At 31.9% G+C, this 22,195-nt stretch overlaps 1 protein-coding gene across 1 annotated transcript; it reads left to right on the forward strand.

Moving 5' to 3' along the window:
- The first annotated feature begins 12,693 nt into the window (after positions 1-12,693).
- On the forward strand, positions 12,694-14,299 carry LOC115991548. Its single transcript, XM_031115324.1, has 2 exons — positions 12,694-12,939; positions 14,022-14,299. Exons 1-2 carry the CDS (start codon positions 12,707-12,709, stop codon positions 14,239-14,241), a joined length of 453 nt encoding a protein of 150 aa, XP_030971184.1. The 5' UTR covers positions 12,694-12,706; the 3' UTR covers positions 14,242-14,299.
- Positions 14,300-22,195: the final 7,896 nt, after the last annotated feature.

The following is a 22,195-nucleotide window of genomic DNA, read 5'->3' on the forward strand; positions in this document are numbered from 1 at the left end:
GCCTTTTAATAAGGATCTTGAGCCCTTTACTTGTTGTTTTGGTGGACTAGGCTTGGTTCACCATAGCTAAATGGGGCTGATTACAAACCAAGTTGTGCGCAAGTCACATAAAGCTCCTTAAGGCAAAATGCGATTCCTCCTAAGCAATAAAATACCATTATAAGTGTTTTAGTGTCATAAAATGACCATTTACTCTTACGAAACAAGTAGAATAATTATTCGTAATATTCACAATGAGAAAGAGATTGAAATAGAGTATTTGAGACTTATCTTTTATTGTATAAACATTTAAAAAAGTTCATTCACTTGGTACCCCGGGTGTACTATCGTGGGATCCCGGGGCGTACTAGGCCTGTAAGAACCCAGAATCTCTGGTTCTTTGATCTATATGATCTTTCTCCATACTTATTATGCAATAGAGTTTTGTCCTTTTCCTTTACCTCTATAGGTCCTGCATAAAAAAACACACTATACAATATACATATTTTCAAATAATTTTTAGTTTCTTAGATTAGGATATACATTTTAATACATATACATATATGTAAATGAATTTCATGAGAATGATTCAACCACGAGAATCCTGGCCCTAATTCTCATAGACTTAGTGCTTTTGCACAAGACTTGTGGGATTTGGAACTCAAGTCCGAGTGGCTTTGCTTGGGCATTGCCTTCCAAGATGGTTAGGTGAGGAGGATTTTTGTGGGAGAGAGTGATATCTGATGTGTGCATGTTTTGGCATATGTTTCTTTGGAGGCTAAGTGTGTCCAAAGCCCAAGTTGAAGTAAGGACCCCGGTAAAAAGACTCAACTTTTGGCTGAGTAAAAAGAAAACTAGCAAGCAAGAATATATGTATTGAACAGCAAGAAAGCAGCAAAGGAGTGCAAAGTAATCAGGAAATACACAAAACAATCGTTAGGGATCCTTGGGTTAATAAGAAATACTTCATTAGTTTTCCTTAGTTATGGATTACAATGTGCTTATTAAGACGTGTTACAAGATCCAAATAAGCTCAAAAATTACAGACTTAGATGGCTATCTAAGCCTCTAAGACTTGCAAAGTTTGAATCCCTTTGAATCCAAGTATGTTCTATAGTGGTTGTTTCTAGGATACCGAGCGCTATTTTCTACTTTCTTTGACTTTTTTGATAGAGTTTTCTCAACGATTCTTGTTCTGATTCCCTATTCCTAAATCCCCCTTTCAATGTTGCCTGCCTTCCTCTTTTATAGTGTCATTCTAGGGTTCGGATACCACTGATTCTCCCCCCTTGGCTCCCTGAGTACCAAAGTCCCTGTTATGTCAGCCACTTTAATGGCTGTTTCTTTCCATGTTTCTAATAGTTTCATCTTTTAATACTGTTTCTCTAAAAGTCACTTGCTGACTTTCTATTCTAGGGCATCCTTGGGCAACTAACCTTCAATCTCTCTTCTTTCAGGGCTTCTTACTTTTTAGACTCAACTTTTGGTTGTCTTTCCTTGCTGTCATTTTCCCCAAGTGAGCGGAATCCATTTTTGCTGGGTTGAAGGTTTTCCTAGCCACTTCCCCTTATAGTTCTTCATTTTGGATTCCCCGAGGTACCAGCTTTTTGTTCATGAATTGTCACTCTCCAAGCTTTTTGGTTTTTTGCTGCACCACTGGGTGCTTGAGAAGGACATATATGTTCTTCGTTTTTTGTATTTTGTGGTACCTCTTTTGAGCTGTCTCAATCCCACTTTAGCTGTGCTGCACATTCCGAGCCTTTGACAGCCTTTGGGTATCCCAGCCCAGTTCTTTCACTAGATTTTGTTGGATTTTTAATGGCCTTTTTGCTGGAAATTTGAACATACATAAGGCCTTGATGTTGATTCTTTTTGCTGCATATCCTCTGGTCTTACCCGAGATCCTTGCTGCATGTCCTTTGGTCTTGCCCAGGATCCTTGCTGCATGTCCTCTGATCGAGATCTTTTTCTTTTTTCTTTATTATTTCTTTCTTTTTGGGACTTTGGGCCTTCATGGTCCTTCTTAACTTCATGAATTGGGCCTTCTTTTGTTAAGGCCCATGGTATTTCCTTACTTTTCATGGAATGGGTTTTCTTGTGAAATTTTGGCCCTCAACATTGTCTATATAAAGCCTTCTAAGGATTTTATCTAGAATCCAATAAGAAAGAGGGTTAGCAATTCAATAGGGAAGTTTGTTTAATGTTTTAAGCATCAATGAAGGCAAATATCAACATAAAAATGCATGACTTAAGTTAGTAAGGGTGTTTTGGCTGATTATGCGTAGCCTTGATTCCACAAATCAGTCTCTACATAAATTTATCAAAATTCTAGTTAGAAGAAACATAAACTGATTTACCAAATCTAGGAATTTTGTGCATATCCATAGAACTGCTATTAGGAACTTAAGCTTATTGAGTTGGTGAGAGTGTTTTTTTCTTCAGCACACTAACCCAAGGATCTTAGGCCAAATAGTTGTAGTTTGGTGGACTAGGTTTTGGTTCACCGCAACTAAGGGGTTGTTTAAGAATCAAGTGATGCACAGGGCATGTTTCCTACAATACACATAAACTAGCAAAACGAAAATATTTGTATTGAATCAACAATGAAAACATCAAAGGAGTGCAAAGTAATCAGGAAATACACAAAACAATTGTTAGGGATCCTCAAATTAATAAGAAATACTTCATTAGTTTTTCTTAATTATGGTTACAATGTGCTCACTAAGACGTGATACAAGGTTCAAATAAGCTCAAAAATTACAGACTTAAATGGCTATCCAATCCTCTAAGACTTGCAAAGTTTGAATCCTTTTGAATCCAAGTATGTGCTATAGTGGCTGTTTTTGGGATACCGGGAGATATTTCACTGTTTTCCCTTGAATTTGACAGAGTTCTCTTAAAGGTTTCTTGTCGAGATTTTTTATTGCTCGCTCAAAAAATTCCTCTCTTTTGCCGACTGCTTTCCCCCCTTTTTATAGTGTTATTCTAGGGTCCCGGGGAACTATTGATTCCCTTATTTTGCTCCCTAGGTACCAGAGCCCGTTTTGTGCCTATCACCCAGAAGGTTGAGCATTTCCCTGTTTTTCATATTTTCCTCCTTTTGGTGCTGTTTCTTTGACAGCCCATGGTTGACTTTCCATTCCAGAGTGCGCTTGTTCCTAATTTCACGTTCCTTATGGTTCAGCTTTTGGCCGTCCTTCCTCCTTGTCATTTTTCCCAAGTAAGCGGAATCCAACTCTATTGGTTCGAAGGTCTTTGCTGCTACTTCCTTTTTTATAGCTCCTCATTCTGGTTCCCCGAGGTACCGTTCCTTTGCATTGTAAGTGGTTACTCTAGGCTTTCTGCTTTTCTTACTGCATCTCTAGTGCCTGAGAAGGACATATCTGCCTTTCGTTTCTTGTGTTTTTTGGCATTTTCTTTAAGTTGTCTTAATCTTGTCTTAGCTGTGCTACACGTCTCGGGGATCCCGAGCCGTTGGCAACCTCTGGGGATCCCGGTTTAGTTCTTTACACTAGTCTTTCTTCAATCTTCTGATCTGGGCCTTTTTTCTCTTTTTCTTCCTTCTTTTCTCATAGGCTTTAAGGCTTGTCCCTTTATGGCTTTTGGGCTTCAAGCCTTTTGGGCTTACCACCTCTTTTTAATTTCATTTTCTATGGCCCCTTGTGTGATTTCTTTAGGCCTGGGTGCTGTGATTTTTTAGACCTCAACAGAGTTCAACAAAAATTTTAGCACGCATTACTATCTTTGTTAACTTCATTAGGAACAACAAAAACACACCACAAACTCTGCTGCTTTAAGTGGATTTTGATTTGATATGTATTTATATAGAAAACTTGTGTTTGACAAGATATTTCTACCAATATTACATTGAATTGCAATAAGACAAACACTATTTTAACCCGTTGGCACGGCTTATCATTGGTGCTACATATTTTATCTGTAGCATTTTGGATCTACCACTTTGCTCCTCTCTTTGGGGGTAGTGTACAAGCCAAGGCTTTCGTTGCAGTAGCTGCATTGTCTTCTTTTGGTTTGTATGGCCTATACTTAGCAATCTTTTATTTGGGGCACATTTTCACTAGATGGAAAACAGAAGTGCATTCAACCTTGCTGCATGAAGCCATTCTTCACATTGCAGAAAATGAGGTGACACCTCATTTTGGCTCTCCACAATATATCCTTCATCAGCTTCAAGAAGGCATTTGCTCAGGTAGACAAAATGAAAGTCTACAAGATTTTTTTTCTACAATTCACAAGAATTGAACAACATTAGCGAATTAATTTTCCTAATAATAGCCTTAATTTGTTTCATAGTGCATGTAAATCGAAGTTCTACTTCTAATCATTACAAAATAGGCTTTTAAACGAAATGTTGTATCATCTTCCGTTGTCCCTCTTAAGTTTTGTATCTAAAATCTGAATCATGTTCTAACTATCAATGTGATGTCATTTAATAATAAATAATAAGTCTAGTTAACGGGTGCTTTTAAGGTATTTGTTAATTAACTATTTTAGAAAAGTTTTGATACTACTTTCATGAGAAATATAAAAATTTGTTAAAAAAAATCAATTACTTTTTTATTTTCCCATATAAGTTTCTTAAAATGGTCCATTAATAAATATCCTAAGTGAATCCCATAAATTTTCTCATAAGTAAAATAAAAAAGTGGGCTTCACATAATCACAACTTATAAAATGCAACCATTGTACCATATATTAATTAGTAATTCGTTATTCTGTGTAATGCACTGAAAATATTTAATAACAGAATATGTTATTCTTCGAATCACTTGTTGCGCCAATGATAAGAAGCCACGTTGAATGAGCTGCTCTGCCAATGAGAGACACAAAGATTTGTGGTCATTGGCAATAGGTGAAACAGAAGCATTTGTAGGGTCTATTAGCAACGTACAAGTTGTAATTGCTCTTCTGGTCCTAAAGAAATAGTAAAAACAATAAGAACCAGGCCTTTTCTTAATCATTTTCAATCACTCTTGTCTGATTACAAGAAAATGAAGGGTTTTAGAGACAAAATCTAGCATTTTGAGAACGACCCAAGTGCCAAAATACAATAAATCTACAAATAAAAGCACAAACGAGACCAACCCAAGCGATAAAGTTGAAAAGTTTCACAGAACCAGAAGCAAGAAAGACCAATACTATTGGAGAAGACTATGAATGAGAAGTTGTAGATTTTCAAAGGCAAAGCAAAATTGAGACTAACCCAAGTGAGGAATCGGACCCAAATAGCAAGAATAAAGTAGAAGCAAGTAGTGTGCTATTAGAAGAAGAAGAAAGTAGTGTTTTTGACACTTGAATATTGATAGGATGAACGGACTAAAACCCTTCCTCTTTGTTTATGTGTATTTTGTTATTTGGTTTTTAAACTGATAAACCCCTAGTCGGTGTGCTAAACCCGAATGTGTTTTTTCAGATTATTAATTGCAATTATTTACCCTAAAGCATAAGCATATTTTTAATATGCAACCTTATCTATACTACTATTTAAAAAGTTTTTCTTATTTGGACGATTTTTTTTTTTTTAGTTCCAAAATTCCCCTATACATTTTTTTTTTTTTAATATGAAATTTTTTGTAATTATAATAATCATTAATAGTCATTTATTAAATGACCTCACATTGACGATTAGAGACAATAACAGAAGTGGGGTGTGGAATGATACCTACAGAATTGGGAGGAATAGGAGCAGCAGTGATATCTGTAGAATTGGTAGGAGTAGAGATAGTAGAGATAACAGTGATATCTATAGAATCAATAATGATATCTGCAGAATTGGGAAGAGGTGAGGCAGGAATGGGAGAAGGAACTGGAGTAGGCTGATCAAGTGCAGTGGGAAAAGAAAAAGTGAGAACTGTGGAAGACATGACAGGCTGAATTGAAGAAGGAGAAGATTGAAAAGAACCTTGAATAGATGGTTGGTTTGAAGAGTGAAGATATAGCAGATTAGACAACCACAAAGAATACAACATGTGGAAGAAGAAGATTTTGAAGAAAAGGTATTGAATGGAAACTTGTGTTCATTGAATACAACATGTCTGGAAATCCAGAGGGCTATTTTTTAACTGCTAACTTCTTACTGTAAAAAATACATTGGAGAAAATTAGATTTTGACCTATCTATATTCTACATCACATCCTTGTTCAAGAGCCAAAGTTGGAAAATTATCCAAAATCCTGTATATTTCATTGGTTTGCAAATGAGAAGTGTCTCCAGCTCCAAATGTGTAGACTCTCTTATCAAGTTCAGTTGCTTACATGCATTGCAAAACTCACCAAGGCTGTTAGAAGGAAGATGAATCCGCTAATGTTCTTCAACTCTAAGAACATCTTCAAACAATTTCTTGTGAATTGTAGAAAAAAAATCATGTACACTTTTAGTTTGTCCTCTTGAGAAAATGCCTTCTTGAAGGTGATGAAGGACAAACTATGGAGTGTCGAAACGAGGTGAATTATGACTGCATCTTTTGCAATTTGAAGAATCACTTCATGCAGCAAAGTTTGAGACTAATTTTGATAACATTTCTGCTATCCATCCATTGAAAATATTCTCCAAATAAAAGATGGCTATTTTTTACAGTAAGAAGTTAGCAATTGAATTTGGAATAAATCAATACTACTCCAGGAACAACACTAGATTTTCAAGAACCTGATGTTTGTAGGAAGTCATTCTTTCATCAACACTGCACAAGTCAAAGGCAGAGAGACTATCTCACGAAACTTGATTTGCTTTCATTTTTTCATGTAACATGGTTAGCAAGCATAGCAGAATTTTCTTTTGTATTTTCTTTGTTTTTTAGCTTGTGCTCTATTTCTGTGTATTTATATTTTTTGATTTGATGTTTAGTTTTTTTGACAGGACAATTCTACCCTTGCATATGGATTTGGAGATGAAATTTCACTCAACACACTATAGACCCCTATGAGTGCAGCAACAACAATCTTTTTTTTTTCCTACAATTCACAAGAACATCTTTGAAGATGTTCTTGGAATTGAACAACATTGGTGAATTAATTTTCCTAATAACAGCCTTGATCTGTTTCACAGTGCATGTAAACTGAAGTTCTATTTCTAATCATAAGCTCTTAAACAAAAGGTTCTATTAGTTTTCTCCAATATTTCGATATGTTTTTACCAAAAATCTTGTAACTTAATTGATTGGCACATCAATTTCCATAGAAACATTCATTATTCAATAAATTTGTAAAAAATTGTAATCTTTAGTTATTTTATATATAGACAAAATAGAAATATACTAAGAGTAATATATTGATTTGATCATATTATATATATGTATTTACAAATTGAAAATTGCATGATATAGTAGCTAATATAGATAGGCATGTTTCATGCCTACTAAAAAATGCATATATCCCTTCAATTATTATTACTATTTTTTTACGTAATTGATTGGTTGTCACTAAAAACTTTTCCCCTTATTGTTGGACATGATTTCAATTGTTGCAAAAACTTCTAAGTTTGAGTAAAAATTCCATATTTCAAATCAATTATTTTTCGAGTAAAAAAACCAATTGTTTCTCATATAAATTTTAGAAAAATGATATTAAAATTTCATTATGCTTAAAATAATTAATATAACAAAATAAGCATATTTATTATATTAATAATCTTTCTAATTGCATAGAATACATATTACAGTATTAATTCCACACACACACACATACACACGCGTGCGCACACACACACAAGGAATTAGGAAATTGAAAGAATTAAGATTAATTTTAGTGAATTCACATATATTTAATTTTTTATGACTTTTGTGAAAATTGTTGTCAAAGCAACTAAACATGATTAAGAATGTAATATTCTAAATTTATTATTATTATTCCAACTAAAATTTATTTTCTATATAGAGTTTATAAAATTATCTTATAAATTTATTTAATATAAATAATTAATGCACAACAATAGATAATTAATATATGCATTTACTCTATTGGCTAATTCAATTAACTTATACTTTAATATAAATGCAAACTTTGTTGAAGTAGAAAACTAAATAAAGAGAACTTCAAGGAATGGCCACATGACACAACCTTATACTCTCCAACATGAAATTTCTGCTTCTATATATATATATATTTTTTGATTTTTTTATATGGGGTAAAATTGAAGAATTTCAATTTCAATTGTTTGAATGCGACTGGTGTACTTTTAGCTAACTTTTATTTAATGAATGTTTATAATGTTTTTCGAGGAGGGAAAACAATCAAATTAACTTCATACTGTGCTGTTTTAAGTTGTTGTTTTTTTCTCCAATATAAGAAATATGGTAGCCATAATCTAATTCTCTTCTAGTGGAATCAATGATAATTTATATTCATCCCTCCACTTTCTCTCTCTGAAAGGTCAACTTTTCATTCTCTTTTCTCTCTTAACAAGGGTTGCTTATTGTTCTATCAAAAATGGTGGAGGCCAAATTCTTTAAATGTACACGGAACACCCTTTACATTCTACACATTCTTGCATCCCGCATTTTGTAAAATCTTTAGTGGCTTCATAGTCTCCACATTAGCATGTTTTTTCCCCTTCCTCAATTTATTTATAAAAAAAAAAAAAAACATTTCGACTCATCAAAATAATATATGTGTGTACGTACGTGCTCATGTGTTCTATGGTATATTTTGTGTGATATGTAATAAAAAGAGTACTAACTGGATAAATGAATTCATTTTCATGCATTAATTATTTATAAGTTGTGCATTAATTATTTATATAATATAAAATTTTTTAAGATTTATATAAGAGACAATTAATTTTTTAATTTATTAAAAGATAGAAGAGAAACAATTAATTGAAATATGACATTCTTGCTCAAATTTAGTTGTTTTTGAAATAATTAAAACAAAATCCAAAAAAGAGAAGAAGACAAGAGCAAATTTAATAACACACGATCAAAAATTTTAAAAAGAAAATGTTGAAATTACTACTGTAAGAGCGCGTTTTGGATCCTTGGCCCAAGGTATGATTGGATCCAAGCCCAATACAATGAATTTATAGAGAGTGGGTTAGAGAACTAGGCTTTAATGAATGACTTAATAGTTAGAATGGATTTTAAAAGATAATCAGACAGAAATGGACTAGATTTATCTAAGTAAATTTGTCCTTGACACAATCCGAGGAGATATATTCTAGTATATATTGATTGAAAATGGTTACAGATATGGTTCAAGCTGCTACAGTGTTTTCTCTTACAAATTTTCGATCCCCTTCTCTTAGGGTTTTCCCTCTAATTTATATCATCTTCCCTTCTCATCCTTCCCCTACACGTGGACAATAGATTGCTCAAGTGGATCCTTATCCCATCCACCCCCTCTTGAAATCTTTAAGAGTAGCTGTAAGGCTGAAAAAATATTGTTCAGAGATCACTTCCTCATTAATGCGGCCAAGGAGTTAGCTACAGAGTATTTAATGCGGTGGTAGCAGTTTTCCCTTAGATATTTATGAGCTCCCACCCCTCTTGTACGTTCATGATGAATGTCCCTATCACTGAAACTTCCTGGAAGGTTACCTTGAACATTATGATATATACATTTGACCTGTGCTTGGCTTATACGAGGAGATATTCCTCCTCGGCCTATCTTCCCATTTGTAACCTACTCATGGAACTCTGAGCTTAACCCACCCACTACTATTTATTCGTCCTTAGATCATCCCATGGTCTCGGCCAAGGCCCAAGGTTCAATATATAGTTTGGGCCCTAACTACAAATTTTACTAAACTTATAGACAGACATGACAATAAATATGATTGGTGTCACATTAACAACATAATAAATAAATTTCTTAACTATCTTTTGTGGTCAATTTAAAAAGGAAATTGCTAAGGTTACTATAAATTTTACTGCAAAAGAATTACAAACTGACCTTATAATAAATGTAATTGATGTCACTTCAACAACAAATAAATAAGGCAAATGTTAGCAAGCACCATATAGGTGCTTGTTAACACAATCATTTAAAGAAAGTTTTTATGGAAAAAAAAAATTAATATTTTGACAGCTTTTTCAATTTTACATAAAAATGATGTCAAAATTTTCCTAAAATAGATTGTTAATAGGCACCTTACAATGCCCGTTAATACAACCCAATAAATAAATATAGGAATCATTTTTCTATAAATGATGACTCAATTTATAAGTCTTGTATAGTAATATTCCTAGCATATTTAATTGTTGACACACCAATTAATAAAATTTTGCATAAAGCACACAAGAAAATTTATTAAAAAGGAAGAATGAAAGTCATTAGATATATAACCAATGCTATAGTTGCACTGCAACATACTGCATTAACCATTTCTGCTATTTAGATTGTGAAAAGAGAAATATATATATGAATACCTATGAAATCTACAATTACACGGCCATCAGAGAAGCGTCCTGTGGGGTTCTTCAAAGAAGCCATTATGTCCATGAGGCTTGTAATTTGCTTGGTTTCCAGGAATGGTGTTGATATAATTATTGTTTCCAGGATCCACAGTGGAGTCTCCAAATATGAAGAAAGGAATGGTAGTACCACATACCCTGCAAGCAATTGACAAAGCTAGAGTTACACAGATGATGAAGTAATCTATGTGGGAAATTAGCCTTGCCATGACTCTGTCACAGTTGTGCTTCTGATTAGAACTTCTTTAATATATAACACAATATCTGGTTTTGGCCAGCGATTATTTCAATGACAAGTGATGTATGGTGTTGAAATCATATTGGCTTAAACATGTGAATTCTTCGAAAACGTTGAATCTAAACACATTACATTGTAATCATCAGCCTCATTGTGTCTGTGAGTGGGGAGACTTATATTTAATGGAGCTATCAGCTTTAAGATAATAATCTATATATCAAAATCTTACATTAATTGGAGTGGTTAGGACTTAGGTTTACTTCCATGCATTTGACGTATTATAATGCCTTGAATCAAGTGCGGTTTTTCTTTTTTTTAAAGTACGTTTTCATAGCTCCATCTAGACCATAGGGCTGTCCAAAGACCCGGTGCACGTGACTCACCCACCACCACTGACCGAACCAGACCTGCCGCCGACCAAACCGACTTCTCTGGCAGTCGGCAACGGGTTCCTTCCTCCAAAACCCGAGTTTGGTGGGTCGGATTTCGGTTTTTCTTCTCCAAAATCCAATCAACTCGATCCGTCCAACCAACAAAACTTTTTGGCAAAATTTGGAAGATCCAGCAAGATCTAGGCCTTTTTCATCAAGATCTTGGCGAGATTTTGCCGGATCTAGCCGAGATCTTGTCGAAAATGGCCTAGTTTAGGCTGGATCTAGCAAGAACTTATAGATTTTGACCGTATTTTCACAGTTTTCATGCCAAATTCTCGCCGTTTTCATGCCAGATCTTGCCATTTTCCATATTTCAACCCCGACTAACTCGCTCGCCGCCTGTTTAAGATCCAACCAGCCCGATCTGATCATCCACTTTGTCAACGGGGGGTTGAGATTTTGTTCACCAATCAAGTTGGGTTGGATGCGAGTTGGGCACAAGCCCTGTCCAACCAAAACCGTGGACAGGCCTACTAGACCATGTCAACCTTTGTAGCCTATGAAATGAATGGTTACAAGTACTTCTGTATATATATATTTAAAGTCAAAACTAAGAGAAAATCTAACTAGATCTCAAATTGGATGTCAATTATAGTCTAGTTTTACGCCACATATCCAATCTAATCTAATTTTTTTAATTTGTGTGTCAAGTAAGTTAATTTAGATAAGAAAACGTGAATTTCAATAGAAATAAAATAAAAATAAATAAAAAAACCTAGTGGTATATATAACTTTATATATAAAATTAGAAGAAGAGAAAGTTTGAATGATTTTACTTTTATGAGCCTTTTTTTTTTTTTTGTGTAACTAAAAATAATTCATATTTATGAGTCATTTATGTAATACTATGACTATGTACATGCAATCCATTACTAACTAGGTAGAAATGTATGTGTGTGTGTATGTGGAGGGGAGTGTTAATTGCGATTATTTTTAATTGTATTCATGCATATGCACAAGTTATAAAACTAGTTTTAGTAACAAATAAAAGGTCTAGTTAACGGGTGCTTTTAGGATATCTGTTAATTGACTATTTCAGAAAAGTTTTAATACGACTTTTATGGAAAATATAAAAAGTTGTAAAAAAATTCAATTACTTTTTTATTTTCCATAAAAAGATTCTTAAAATGGTGTATTAACAAATATTCTAAATGCATCCGTTAACTTCTCTCGTAAAAAAAAAATAAAAAATAAAAAAAAGGGCTTTACATAATCGCAACTTATAAAATGCAATCAAGACTGCTAAAAAAATGTCAGAACTGTGGCTCTGATACAATGTTAAATATTAGCATTGATACATCATGTTGAATATGCTAGTATGGATGCGGATGCGGAAGCGAAAGCATAAAGTATAGATCACAATAACACACAAGGGTTACGTGGTTTAGCCTAACGGCTTACATCCACGGAGGAAACCCTAAAGGGTTACATCAATAATATATTATAGTGTAGTACAATCCTGTGTTACAATGAATCATAACATGTGTATATATAGTAGACTAAACCCTAAACTAATAGATTTATGGTACAAGCAGGAGACTTGGTTTGCACACAAAGTAGAATTAGATTTGAGCTTATGCTAATAGGCTAATATATCTCTAACAATCTAAATCTAAGCTCTCAATAATAATGGATAAACTTGGATGTTCTTCCATTTTCATTCTCTGCATTTTCACCACCTTTCTCTTTACAGTCGGAGATGGAGATCAGCAGAACTTGGAGGGCCATAAAAGAATACTATATTTTCCTAAGAGGCTAAGAAGTATGTTTTCTTTTCCTAAAACTACGAGTACAAGCTATTGGGAGAAGGTTAAAACGCTCATAAATCTAGCACATGCCTACTTCTTTCCTCCAAATATAGAGTCAGTTTCCCAAATCACTAACACCATTTTGTATTCATTACCTAAATTTATGAGTGATCTGTTTGAAATTTGCAAAATGATAAAGAACTAGAAATAGCCCTATCTAACATAAAGAGGAAAATTACAATCGATGGATGTCTCTAATAATTCAAGACTCCTTTTCTATCTTGTCAATTTACACATTCAAAAAACACTTCTGAGGAAAAACAAACAAAAAGAAAACTATATGTACTCAAAAAAGACTGACATAGCTACTTGGCTGTATTGGTTAGTCCTTTTAATTTTTGAAACAAAAACATGTAAACTGTGAGACTCAAATTAAATTTTTCTTTTTAAACATGAGTGTGTATAACTTATACTTGTCTACCAAAAGAACAGTTTTTTAACGTAAAATTTATATGTAAAACTATCTTCTTTCATCAATACTTTATACTACCAGGGTTAGTTTGTGTGAAAGAGTGGGAAGAGAAAAGAAACCCAAAATCAGTGTCAAATCATTAATCTGTGCTAACACAACAAAAATAAAAAGGAAAAAATTATTCAATATCCTTAGAGCAATATTATTCGTTCCTCCACATTAATAATAGTGTTATAATGAATTAATAAAAATCAATATTATATATGTGAGAGGAGGTAAGATTACTCCCAAATTACTGAATGAATAATTTACTCATGAAGAGAACTTCTTTCTCTAGAATTTACAATAATCCATTTGGTTTTAAGCAGTTCAGAAAAATAAATTAAGCCCAATTAATTTTGAATTTAAAATTTGAACTTTATCTAACACAAGCACTAGTGGTCTAATAATTAAAAATAAACAATAAAAAATTTATGAGATAGTGTTTTTTGAGATCTCTCTCACAGTATGTGCGTCACCTTTTGGGAGAGGCTACGCGGTCTTATGAGACCGACTCATGAGATACCTCTCAGCTTGATAAAGAGATTTCCTGTAAGCAAAAAGAACATATCTACATGAGGCTATTTTTTTTTTCTTTATGTTTTATTTTTATTCAATGTTCATTTCTCAGCACCCACAAAACTGTGTGTGTGTTTCCAAAGTTGAAAGTTCTGGCGGGTTTCAGTTTTAGGGGTGGAGACGAAGCTGAAGCCAATGAAGCTTCAGGTGGCGCTGGAGCGAAAGTGAAAGAGGCTGTTACCCAAAGTTTGGGTAAGAGCAAAGCAACTGTGGAGGATTCTGCTAAAACTGCCGCAAAAATAGTGGGTGAAACGGTGAAGAACACAAAGGAGAAGGTGAAGAACAGCTTGTTCGAGAGGGAGGCAGAATCTCAATCCAAGCTCTAGTAAGTTACAATCTTTAGGTCTTCTAAATATTGTAGATGCAAGTTGTTTTTCTGTTTTATTTTTTAGTAGATATTATTAGTTTTGTTCACAATAATATCTTAGGATGTGAAGTTATGGAATTTGCTATATAATTATGGTATTTTATCATCAGGTATCTAAACATGTCAAGACATCGAGGTTCCTGGTTCGTTTTGATGTATGCATGATTTAATTTTAAGTTTCTTATTTGACAACAAAAAGTTTTATTAGTTTTACTCGCTATTAATTTGAATGCACGAGAGTATTTTATTTCTTATGATCCACCTGAGCCTATTCTATTTTTTGTCGTGAATTTGTTGATGGTGATGGATATATAATTATTATTATTATTATTATATATATGAATAATTTTCTGTTTCATTCTGAATATTCTACTTTATACTTCACTTATTACAATTTGTCACATTTTTTTTTCTTTTTTTGCCTTCTTTATAGACCAAAGTTTAAAAATCATATATATATATATATATACACACACACACAGCATTTAGTGGAAGTGTGGAACATCAAGTAAATTATAGTCAGACTTACACAAAGACTATCATTCGAATGCTGTATAGTTGTAATGAACAACATGAGGACTTTAGATGATTAGGACTGTTGTTTATGTCTTTGGGATAAAGCTGTATATTTTTTTTTTCTCAAAAATAAAATACAAAGCTGTATATTTTAATACAGTAGTGTAATTGCAACATGTAATATAATAGTCATGTCAATTGTCTAGACATATTACACTGCACAATATATATAAGATAATACAATTTGCATCAAGGTATGAAGAAGTCTCAAGAAAACAATATAAGACATGTATATATTATATAGTGTAAATGTAATACATGAATAATTCACGTGATAAAAAACAGGTTTTGAAGTTTAAACTCTATTTGAAAGGTGTAAGTTGTGTGATATTATACTCGTATCTCTCTCCCCAGTAAAATGTGTGTGTGAGTTTAGTCTTAGGAATTTCTCAAAAAAAAAAAAAAAAAAAAAAAAAACTCTATTTTAATGCTAAAGTTTACCCCAGTTTTCAAGATTTTAAAAATTTTCAATTAAACCCTGTATTTTCAAAAATTGTCTAAGTGCCATGCTAACGTTAAAGAGATTTACAAAATGAGACCATATACGTGGTACAAAATTAATTGTACTTCAACCTTCAAGGATGCTATAGGCAAGTTTGGCAGGTTTTCAATTCATTGTAAATTTGTAACCCTAATAGCATTGGATTTGGTATTTTTCAAAAAGCGTTTGAGATGGATTTGGTAGTTCCCCTTTAAAACTCGGTCGATATTGATAATTTGAGATTGATTTAAGTTTCAAGTCTTGAAAACTCCAACTCGATCCACTTAAATCCATAGAATGAATTTTTAGTGTTATATTCAAATGTTACAAGCAAGCAAACATGAATTGGAATTGTTTTATATTCCATTTCAACAACTTTTACTTTTTCAACAATGCTGATTCCTATTCTACGTATAATCAATGTTCACATTATATACCAAACAAACATAAATAGGGTATTTTATATATATTATTGAGCAGTGTTTACTGTTTATTACACACAACATACACATGTTTAAGTTTTTAAATTAAAATCGTGATTTCAAGTGACTATTTCAATTCAAAAAATAAATTGTGTATACAATGTGTAATGTAAAATAAGGTACATATGTGAACTAACAATTATTCTTCTACTACAAATATACAAGAACAAGTTTGGTGAACGTTGAACAAATAAACAAATAAGACTACATTCGAAGGCCATGTCTGTATCCGTAAAAGCATAGATTCATAATTCTAGCAACACACATCATGTAATCATCAAGATTATGTTTCCTCCATTGGCATATTGTATCGTTCTTTCTAGCGCAATACCAAACCACACCATCAGGTGGATTGAAATAGGAAAGGCGACGGAAAAGCGGAGAAGGCAGAGAGGGACATCTGCGAAAAGGAGTGATAGAGGAAAAGAGAAGGCTCATCAGCTAGCATTACGGCTAACATTATTGATTGTATTATTACTACTATCATCATCTTCTTAAGTATCCCAATGTTGTTTACATTCATATATAGTTAAGCGACTCCTCCATTCTGTTAGTGTTTTTTTTTTTTTTTTGATAATTCAATAGTTACAACGAAGGAAAGAAGTTTAAACTTTAAATGTCTTCGTTAAAAACACCAAGAAGTGTCAGTTCATCAACAAAGTTTTCAGCTTTCTGTTTTATTGATTAAAAATTGAATGCAATGCAAAGCTACAATTTATAGAATCTAAATTTTTCTTCAAACAAAATTAACTAGCTAGATAATTTTACATATATAATTATTTATTTATTTATTCTCATAAGTAGGTTTTCCATTGCGTCTTTGACACCAGCTTTTGATTTAAACAAGGGGTAGTTTAAATGGTGTTTACTGTTTACTAGTACTCATTAGGTGATGGCTTTTAAGAGACTTTTGATTATTTCAATCACATTATTATCTATTGGCTGATGTGATGAGTTTTTACAAGACCTGTCATGTATTTATTTTGTGATTGCTGAAAAAATAAATGTTTACTTGTAGGGTTATATTTCTCAACAAAAAAAAAAAAAAAAAAAAAAAAAAACCTTGTAGGGTTATATTTCTATCCACAACTATAGATAAAGAAGTGGTCAAAATTTTCAGCAAGTAAAACTGTCCCATTGAGTTGTAGAAATATAATTAGATCACATCAGTCATTTGAAGGGTCGTTGATTAAAGATTAATAATATCTTTATTTAATGGTTGGATGGTGGAAAAAAATGTGGGGCCTATTCTTCCTAAAAAATGAATACGAAGAATTCTAGCTACTTCAAATAAGTATCCAAAGTTCCTAAATAATTATTAACTTGTTAAATACTTGCAAAGAAAATGGTAACAAATATGGACGATCATAATCCACCCTACCAATTTTGGAAATCCAATATAAAGGCAATGATTTAGCCTTGTCTGGTTTTGAGTTTAAGCCCAAGCCCATTTCACCATGATTTTGGTAAGTAGAAGAGCAAGTTTCCATTTTTAATGTCATGGACTTGAATTGAATGAAGTGATCACCCATATATTTGGACTTACAATTATGGGTGATCAAAACCGTCCCTACCAATTTTGGAAATCCAAATTAAAGACAATGACCTAGCCTTGTCAGATTTTGAGTTTAAGTTAGACCTATTTTATTATGGATTAGTTAGTAAAAAAGCATGCACAAAATGTTTGTGGGTCTAAATATATTTAACTATTTTCAAAAAAAAAAAAAATCAGTAAAAAAGCATGTTTCCTTTTTTTAATTTCATGGGATTTAATTAATTGAATGGAGTAATTGAAAATTTGGCATTAAGGTTTTTTTACTTCTAATGATCGTTAGGAAATAATCATGTGAATTAGAATTTCATTGTTAATTAATGTATGTGTTCATTGTTCATTGATATGATCATGCATTATCTGTGTAAGAGACAAAATTTTAAGCCAATTATAAAATGCCACATCAAAGTGTAGTGGCAAATTATAAATTATTATGTCATTAAATTAATTAAATCAAATGATGACATGTGTCATCCAAATTGGCATCACATTGGCATATCAAAATTTGTCATGTGTCATTTGGCCCACAAGATAAAAATAAATTTCTTATTCAAAATTTATGGATAATTATCTTTATTAAAATAAATAAAATAAATATAAATTTTCTATTCAAAATTGGTAGATAATTATCTTTATTAAATAAATTAAATAGAGATAATTATTTATCTTTGTTGATTATTATCTTTATCAAAATATGATCTTTATCAAAATAGATAAATAGATATAATTATCTCTAAGAAGAATTTGGACCAATCAAAAGTCTGCTACATACTTTCAAGCATATCAATTCATAGTAGAGCTTATCCTGAAATCACTATAAATAGAGGACATCCCCTCTCATTTTCAAAAACAATTTTTCTAAGACGTCAAAACTCTGGAGAAATTCTGCCTTAAGAACACACAAAGAACATCCAAATAAGTTCTTTGAAGTTCTATTGGAATTAAGCTGAAAAGGCCTTCATAAACTTCAACAAACCTCAAATCCTTGAAGCTCAACGAATCAAGCCTCTAAAGCCCCGAAGAATTTCAACCTAAAAGCTTTCACATTCAAAGACTTGAAGAACAATAAATCTCTAATAAGCTCAAAGCTAGAGATTTGTTGTGGAGGCCGTTTAATCCATCTTCTAACTAAAGTTAAGAAGATTCCTTGTTCGAGTCAAGTTCAAGGAAGATAGAATCAGAGGGTATTCTTTTGTAAAAGAATTGAAATAGAGATTATACTCATTATTCATCAATACAATTTATTATTTGCAAACCATATTTCTTTTCAATTGTTTAATTTTCTACAATTGGAAAAAATTTGTGTTTACAATCTGATCTTGCTAATGCATCATTTAGTAGATTTTACATGATATTATCAATTCTAAGAAATGATGAAGACAATGATATAGCATGTAGAAATTAGGGTTTAATAGCAAGATGGTGAGTCAAAGAATTTCTAAAGCTTTTGCTTGAATTTTTTTCTAGATCTAAACTTGGGTTTGTTTATGATTTCATGTTTTAATATAACATTTTCTTTATGATTCTTTATTGTCTTTATTCATTTCTTTAGTATGTGGTGTGCATGAGATTGTCTATTGTTATTCTCCTTTTGTGATTTTTTGATGGTTGTATGGTAAGATTATTGATCTAAATTTATGCTAAACGTGATTTAGGATATGGGAGGAGAGTGGTTTTAAATCTGGACAAGATCTCACCAATGGTTTCGGTTAAAAAATTGACAAAATCGAGATATGGGAAGGTAAAAATAAAAAATAAATATTGATAGAAGTATAAAAAAAATATCGGGTGATATATATTGTATTATTTTATATATATAACAACTTTGCCCAAGCATATGGTGTACATAGTGAATAAATTTTATGATATTAAAACATAAACTATAATATATAATTAATTAAATAAAATAAATATTTAAAAAATTACTTGAACTTTTGGTAATAGAATTTTAATTAAAGTAGAACTTTAAATTTCTTAAAATTTAGGCAATAGAGTTTTACTTAAAACTACCTATTATTAATAGAGTTTAATCTAAAATAAATTAGTATTAATAGAATTAGTGTTACCACAAAAATTCTCCGTTTAAATCCGGGTCATGTAACAATCAATACATCTAGTGTTAACTGTTTTTTTTTTTTTTTTTTAAGTATATCTAGTGTTAACTGTTATTCTTGATATATATGATAATATAATCCTCGTAGGTCAATAGTGATATATCCTGGTTTGTTATGTTACTAAGTTATATTTGTTTTTTGTTCTACAAATCAATTTTCGGCAAACTATTGGTTAAACTAATTTGTTCATATCGTATAGTATTATTTAATAAAAGTTGAAAGTATATAATCTCATTAATTATTAATATAGTTTATAGTATATTAAACTCTATTACTATAAATTTACTCTACATAAAACTCTTTTTTTGAGAAACTACTTTTTACTCTACATAAAACTCTATTACCTAAATTCAAAAAAATTTTAAACTTTATATCAACTAAAACTCTATTACCAAAAGTTTCAAAACTCATTGATTATTTAGATATTTTAATCTAAATTAAATTATTAATAGTTTAGTCTACATAAAACTCTATTACAAAATTTCAATAGATTTAAAATTCTATTTCAACAAAAATTCTATTAACAAAATTTCAAGAATTTAATATATATATATATATATATATATTTTTTTTTAATGTGGTTCACTAATTACTTATATAGTTCTAATTTATTTAGATATAATTTTTAATTAAACTATACATCCTACTCGCATAATACTAGTTCAAAGGTAAAAGAAAAATAAGATTGAACAAACGAAATCTACGTCTAAAGTTCTAAACATTGATAAATATTATTCATGAAAAAGCCTCCAAAAATCTATATATCTTAAAAAAATAAAATAAAATAAAAACTTTGCAAGATCTCACTTTCCATAGATCATAGAAACTACACTACCTAAAAAGAAAAACCAGAATTTGAGACACTAAATTAAACTTATTAGGCTTGCCTAATACTTTGAGAAGCTGTTGCTATGTGCTTTGCTTGTCATCACTAATATTAGCCTCTGCACTTCTAACAACAACGAGAGCCAGACAAAGTTGATCATCTTTCTCAAGCCGGAATGACCAAACTTGTACAACATCGTCTTCCTTAAGCTTATTAGCCATGACAATATCATTCCAATTTTTCTTCAACACATACATTGAACTTTTACTACCTGAAGCCTTTTTCATGTCCCATTGCCTTAAAAATGCCTTGTTGAATGTACCCGATGGCTCAATGAATGGAACTTCTACTTCCATTCGGTGTTGATCAAGATCTTGTTTCTCTTCCTCTCTCAAAAATTTTGCTCTAATTTGGCCTAGAGGCATTGATAAACGGTTCTCCATTTTTGCTATGTCAGTTGGGTATAGTGCCTTTTGTATCAGCAACAACTCTTCAAATCCTTTCACTGCCTTGATAAAATTCTTGTATTCAAAAGGCAGGTTTAGTTCAATTGGAACACCTAACTTTGACCTCTTGTTCTTTCTATTATTGGGTTTTTCCTCAATCTTTGATGAACATTCCCCATCAAATTTACTTCTCTTTGCATTGATCATCTTTCTTTGGGCTTTTATGGCAGCACCCATTATTTTTTCTCCCTCAAGACCCTTTTCTCTTTGACAAAACAAGAAGTCAGGACTCATGGGTTTTTCCTCTTTCATGGCATGAAATCCCCCATCAAATTTAGTCATAGGTCGATGCCTTTTTATTTCATCCATCTTTCTTATGGCTTCTATGGTAGAACCCATTAATTTTTCTCTCTCAAAACCCTTTTCTTTGCATAACAACGAGTCAGTCATGGGTTTCTTCAAAGCCTTATCTCTCAACAATCTTTCTTGTTTAGACAACACAATTGTTTCACAGCTCTTAGTGATACTCTTGAATGAAGAACCCATTAGAGTGAGCTTTTCTTGTTCTGTTGTTGTCACACGATCATAGTCTTGTCTAGTATTGATCTTATGAACTTGAGTAGCAGAACCAAACATTTTTCCTATTTCAACTCTGGGTTTCCTCAAGGCCTTTTCTTTCTCTTGTTTAGGCTGTGAAGCACAACCCTCAATGACGTTAGAAGAAAGACCTCGTTTAAGCTTTTCTTCTTCATATCTCTCAGCAGCAACACTTGAAAGCACAAGCAGTCTTTTAAGTGAAACACAATTTAGAGCAGCATATTTCAAATTCTCGGAATCTTTGAGACCCTCAAAATCTTTGAGAGTCAACTTGGACTTCATGTTTTTGCATAGGGAATCCAGGTTTTGATGGGGTTTAAAAGTTGGGGTTGAGGGTAGTATTTATAGTAGGATAATAATGGCTAAAGAAAACGAATTCAATTGAGGTAAGGTAACGTTAAGTTGTATACTTTTAATAGATTGCATTAAAGTTAAAACTCTATTGGGAAGCAACCTCTTCTATTACCAATAGATTACATTAAAGTTAAAACTCTATTGCAAAATCCCATTAGAAATTCTATTTCAACTCATATTCTATTAAACAAAAATTTCAAGTACTCATAATTTTATGTTGAAAAGTGACTTAATATACGTACATATATTATGCATCGTAATTTTTTTTTTTTTCAATTGTGGCTCTGATTATTTATATAGTTTTAATTTATTTTCATATAATCTTTTAATTAAACCATACATCATACATGACTTTTGTATCAGCAACAACTCTCCAAATCCGTTCTTGTATTCAAAAGACAGGTTTTGTTCAATTAGCACATCTAACTTTGACCTCTTGTTCTTTCACATCAAATTATAATTAGCCGCAATCATTGCACCTAATC

Source organism: Quercus lobata, chromosome 5 (assembly GCF_001633185.2).
Source record: "Quercus lobata isolate SW786 chromosome 5, ValleyOak3.0 Primary Assembly, whole genome shotgun sequence".
In the NCBI taxonomy this organism is placed as follows: Eukaryota; Viridiplantae; Streptophyta; class Magnoliopsida; order Fagales; family Fagaceae; genus Quercus; species Quercus lobata.